At 36.1% G+C, this 6,141-nt stretch overlaps 1 protein-coding gene across 1 annotated transcript; it reads right to left on the minus strand.

Moving 5' to 3' along the window:
* Positions 1 to 3,516: 3,516 nt before the first annotated feature.
* LOC116861096 (olfactory receptor 2L5-like) lies at positions 3,517 to 4,461 on the minus strand. The gene has a single exon (XM_032847581.1). The coding sequence runs from the start codon at positions 4,459 to 4,461 to the stop codon at positions 3,517 to 3,519; it is 945 nt and encodes a 314-aa protein (XP_032703472.1).
* Between the last annotated feature and the right edge of the window lie 1,680 nt (positions 4,462 to 6,141).

Consider the following 6,141-nt stretch of genomic DNA (forward strand, 5'->3'; position numbering starts at 1 on the left):
AATCACTACACCAGCTTTATTTTGAGACTGTTGGGCATGAGAGATGCTTCTCCATCGCTTCACTTTCAATCTGGATATATCTTTAGTTTCCAAATGTGTATCTTGTAGACAGTATAGGGACAGGTCCTGTCATCTTATTCAATCTGCAACCCTGTGATATTTTAGCATTTAGTCAATTCACGTTGAGAGTGATTACTGAAAGATACATTTTTATTGACATCATGTAGCCTGTGAAGTCTTTGTTTTTATAGATTGTCTCTGTAAATTTCTGTTCCATGTCACTCTTGGGTTCTTTATTCTTCTATAGAACTCCCCTTAGTATTTCTTGTAGTGCCAACTTGGTGGTCACATAGTCTTTTAGACCTTGCTGGTCTTGGAAGCTCTTTACCTCTTTATCCACTCTGAATGTCATCCTTGCTGGATAAACATATTTTGAAAATTATTTTAAAAATTATGGGGGCGCATGGGTGGCTCAGTGGGTTAAGCCTCTGCCTTTGGCTCTGGTAATGATCTCAGAGTCCTGGGATCAAGCCCCACATCAGGTTTTCCACTCAACAGGGAGCCTGCTTCCTCCTCTCTCTCTGCCTGCTTCTCTGCCTACTTGTGATCTCTCTCTCTGTCAAATAAACAAATAAAATCTTTAAAAAATTATGAATTTCACATAATTCTCACACAATGGGTGATGTAAGAAGATAACTGAGGAGCCACAGAACCACTGTTTTAGAAGAAGTCTAAAGTCTAGTGTAGATGGTTTTTTGTTTGTTTATTTTGTTTTGTTTTGTATCTGATTTTTATTTTGACATATTTTAGAGAACAAAATTTCTGTTATCTGTTCTAGGACCTAAGTACTCACTCCCTTGTTTAACTTAATTTTTTTCCAGAGCAAATACTTTTTATCAAATTGCTTTATTACAAATGTTAGGTTGGTGTGACTTAATCAAGATAGAGAATGTGCAACAATAGTACATTCACCAAGCTCCCAGAAAAGATCATCATGTTGTTCTGAGACTGTGAATGGTGCCCAGGAGGGGCAACAATGAGGTTTCCACGTGAATCATTGTCAGACAAATTTTGTAAATTGCTTGTAATTGTGGACTCTTAAGATCTGATTGGTCAGCCATTCTGGAGAATCCACAAACTTCTAACTCTTTTTAAATCATAACTGTTTCTAATTAAAATTTTTGTTAATAAATATACTTCAGCTTAGAACTTCAGCTAATCATATTTTAATAATATTTTAAGTAAGTGAGAAAGCAGTAAATGCTTAGAAGTATTTGGTTATTGATACTAAGTCATAAATGTCATCTTTTCTCCATATTTGAGACTTAAATTTTGTGGTATGAGGCAATCATTTAAAAAGCATGAAACTGTTTCTTTTTTAAAGTATTGCTGTAACATCATGCAATTCCTTATAATGAAAAAAAATCTATTACATATTAGAAGATAAGCAGTCATACCTGTGTCATTCCAAAATAAAGCTTTTAATCAGTTAATAGTCAAGAACTTTCTAAATGTTAAATTAGTTTTAGTATAAAAACTTACAATTCATATCATGTCTTCTAAAATATGGATCTCCTATTTTGGGAAAGTGTGATAATTTTCAAGTCTAATACATTACTCATCAACCATTGTTGTAGTTAGGATAATCCATGGCTTCTTAGATGATAATTCTAGTTTCCTTCTTCCCACATGTCCTTAGAAAATAAAGAGTATACTAGAGTCTCTCCTGATAGTAATGGAACTTTATCCATTATTAAGTTAAACTGGGATTAATGACAGGAATTGTGTAGGGAAATGACCGAGCAGGTATAGCTGTTCAAAATACTGAAGTGCAAATGTTGATGCCAAACAAACCCTCAAAGCTAATCTTCTAGAATTATGAGAATAACAAATGGAGCATAACATGTTCATTGCAAGTATTATGTTGTAAGTTTATAACAGTGGTTACATGAGATATACAGTTTTAGCAAATATTAAGGAATCATTCAAGAGTTTTTCAATAGATTAATTTGCACAGATTAGTTTTTTAAATCATTTTAAAGTAGCTACCATTCTTCAACAGCCCATTTTGTATTTCTCCAACTCTAATTATATATTCTTAAGATTTCTTCTTTAAGAATTAGGGGCGCCTGAGTGAATCAGTCATTAAGTGCCTGCCTTCAGCTCATGTCATGATCCCAGAGTACTGGGATCTAGGCCTGTGTTGGACTACCTCCTTGGCAGGAAACGTGCTTCTCCTTTTTCCACTCCCCCTGTTTGTGTTCCCTCTCTTGCTGTGTCTCTCTCTGTCAAATGAATAATAAAATCTTTTAAAAAAAGGAATTAGATTAGGTGTGCCTGAGTGGCTCAGTTGGTTAAACATCTGCCTTCAGTATAGGTTGTGAACCCTGGGTCCTGGGATTAATCTCAGCAACAGGCGTCCTGCCCAACTGGGAAGGTCTGCTTCTCCCTCCCCACAACCCAGTCATGCTGTCTTTCTCTTCCTCACTCTATCTCAAATAACTAAAATCTTAAAAGAAAAGAATCACCTAGATTGGGGTTCCTGGGGTGGCATGGTTCATTAGGTATCTGACTCTTGGTTTTGGCTCAAGTCAATATCTCAGGGTAGTAAAATCCAGCCCCCATGTTGGGCTCCACACTCAGCATGGAGTCTGCTTGTGTTTTTCTCCCCTCTCCCTTTGTACTCTATCCCTGATCTCTCCTTCTCTTTCACTCTCTTTCTAAAATATATAAACCTTAAAAAATAATCACCCAAACTATCCCAGAGATCCTCTCATAAAAGATAGAAAATTTTCAAGGATTTTATTTTATTTATTTTATTATTTTATTTTATTTTTTGACACAGAGAGAGCATATGCATGGGAAACAGCAGAGGGAGAGGGAGAAGCAGGACCTTGAGCTCAGGACCCTGGAAACATGACCTGAGCTTAAGACAGACACTTAAGTTACTGAACCATCCAATCAAACCAAAATGATGCAAACTTTTTTATATTTCCTCCCTAGCGATGTAAGAAATTCTAATTTGTGCAGAGGTCTCTGACAAACCTCTATATCTATCACCTGTCCTGAAAACTTGGAGATAAAATAATGATATGCGTCAGTTAAGAATACACTATAATAGAAATAAAACAATATTTTGGTTATCAATAGAATGACCAAGGTGATGGCATTTATTGTTCTTTCCATTATTTTAGTCACTTTGGGATTTATATTAAGTACAGTAGAACTATTATAGTGAGTGATACCATCAAGTAGGGCAATTCCTATTATAATTCCTACATATTAGAAAAACCTGCAAACAAGGTAGAGGAAATATTACGTCCTTTCTATTTACTAAAATTTCCACAACAAAAACAGAACAAGTGTTTAGAAATATATAACTATTTGATCAAATCTCAATTATTTTAATCTTCTAGATTGTTTTAGTTCGTCTCTTCAATCCTGGAATAATAATGTTCATAAGGAGTACACAAGTTACATGTAATCTATTTCTGAGGCCAAAGGACTAATGATAACTTACTCTACATTTTTTATAGAGCACATCCTCTGAATCACTCTTCTCAAGGCACCTATCACCTCCTTGTTTCTCAGGCTGTAGTTGATGGGATTAAGCATTGGGGTCAGGATGGTGTAGAAGACAGCCAGAGCTTTGTCCTCTGTTGGAGATCGGAGGGATCTTGGGCATAAATAAGTGTAAGGAAATGGTGCATAGTAGAAAGTCACTACAGTTAGGTGGGTGCTGCAGGTCGAATAAGCCTTCTTCCTCCCCTCTGTTGACTGCATGCAGCAGATGGCAAATAGAACCCAGCCATAGGAACATGCAATGCCAGTGAAAGGAAACACAACCAAGAGTCTGGTGTTTACAAACACTGTGTACTCATAGGCCCAGGTGTCCATGCAGGCCAGAGTCAACATGGCAGGGACATCACAGAAAAAATGGTTGATGGCTCTGGATTGGCAATAAGGGATTTGGAAGGCATATATAGTGTAAGCACAGGAGTTGATAGACCCTATTGTCCATGATCCTATTATCATTAGCACACAGACTTTTTTGTTCATGTGAACAGGGTAGTGAAGAGGAAGACAAATAGCCACATAACGATCATAGGTAATAGATGTCAAGAGTAGTGCTTCTGCAACGGCTAAAGTCAAGAAGAAGAAGCTCTGAACCCCACAACCAATAAGTGAGATAGACTTGTTTCCAGAAAGATAATTGGAACCCACCTTGGGGACAATGGTGGAGATGTACTTCAGGTCCATGAGGGAGAGCTGACTAAGTAGAAAATACACGGGTGTGTGGGGATGAGTATCCAAGAGGATAAGGATGATCATGAATACATTGCCAAAAAGAGCCATTAAGAAAATAAGTGCAATGAGAATAAAAAGAAAGAGGCCAATACTTGATGGTGGAAACAACCTCAATAAAAGTAAATCGGTTAATGTTTCGTTGTAATTTTCCATATTCTATTTGGTTTCCCTGGAAAAAGAGAAAAACACGTGCAATACATAAAAAATATGATTTTTACGTTTTTTTTTTTCAAAAAATTTAGTGCAATTGTGAAGTTTTCAGGAAGTACCCAATTTCTTAAGGAAATAAAGTTTCCTATTTGGAGAAAGAAGTTCTATGTTGTTTCATAAAGCTATAAGCTATGGTGGTAAACATTTACATTCAAAATATTCTGTAAAGAATTAATGAAATAACAAAAAGAAAATACCTATATCTACCTGAGTAGGATATGAATAATTCTATGCCCATCATAAATTCACATATTAAAAATACTAAATATTTTAATTAAATATAAACATAATTCTTTTGCAAAGACTGAACACATGTTTATATCAGTTCAAATATTCATTTGGTTCATAATATGAATAAATTTAGTAATACATGGAAAGTGTTTATGTTTTCATTCAAGGTTACATTACCCTTTCAGACATATATAAATAACTAACTTTTTTTCTCCCATGTTGATAAACTGAATTTCCTTCTTGTCACTGTGTCCTACCTTGCTGAATAAACCTTCCTGAAAATCAGTTATCAGTTCATGGTGTGGACTCAGAAAAGTACAAGTGTTTATTGCCTAATTACATCAGGTATAAATAAATAGTACTAATTATACATTCCTCCATTATCATTACCTTCAAACTTCCATTTTAATTTCTTATTATAGAGCAGACTTTTCTCTAGATCTTCTATAAACCATGTATATTGCAACCCTCACTATTTTGCTCAAGCATCCCCAAGTGGAAGAATAAAAGTTTAAAATGTCTTAAGGAGACTAGGAAGATGACAAAATAAAAGAGCCATTAACTGACTTCATCCCATGGATGCAACTAGGTAACACTCCCAACAGCATAAATAACCCAGAGAAGGACCCATATAGTTGCAGAGGAAACTCCACAAATAAAGGTATAGAAGAGGTCACTTTGAAGAATATAGCAAAGCCAGGGAGATGTTTGATGAGCAAAAAAACCCATGACCATTCATAATAGGGAAGGAACCACTATCTTGGGGAAGAGTGATTAACAGGTTATCCCACTGGGATCTCACATGGGGAAGACAAATTCACATAATATTTAACTTTGAAAGAAAGAGGGGCTGACTTTCATGAGTCCTTTCAGTTAGTAGGAATTAAAGCCTGGGATTTTAAAAATCAAGCTCAGCTCTGTGAGAGCCCCAAAAGCATTAGTAAGCTGAGCCCCTGTTCTTAAAGAGATAGAATTACAATTAGCCCATGCAGATACAGCATATAAGCAGCAGTTTGAAAAATACCTGGACATATGGGAGTGAATTATTTACTCATCTTGAAATCTTTTATCTTTTCTTTCCTTTTCTTTTCCTTTCTTTTTAAGATTTTATTTATTTATTTGACACACAGAGAGAGACTGCAAGAGAGGGAACACAAGCAGGGGGAGTGAGAGAGGGAGAAGTAGGCTTCCTGCTGAGCAAGAAACCCATTCTGGGGCTCAATCCCAGGACCTTGGTATCATGACCTGAGCCTAAGGCAGATGCTTAACAACTAAGCCACCCAGGTACACCATCATCTTTAAATGTTTTCCCGAGAGACAGGGGTTGCAGAAAGACGTCTCCATGAACAAAGGAGCCAATAGGTAACATTTCCTTCTCCTGCTCCTCCATAG

The sequence above is a fragment of the Lontra canadensis genome, unplaced genomic scaffold, assembly GCF_010015895.1.
Source record: "Lontra canadensis isolate GAN:19392208 unplaced genomic scaffold, GSC_riverotter_1.0 scaffold190, whole genome shotgun sequence".
NCBI classification, from domain to species: Eukaryota; Metazoa; Chordata; class Mammalia; order Carnivora; family Mustelidae; genus Lontra; species Lontra canadensis.

Coding starts and splice junctions, on each gene's coding strand:
- LOC116861096 (XM_032847581.1), bottom strand. CDS start 4,461: ATGGAAAATTACAACGAAACATTAACCGATTTACTTTTATTGAGGTTG.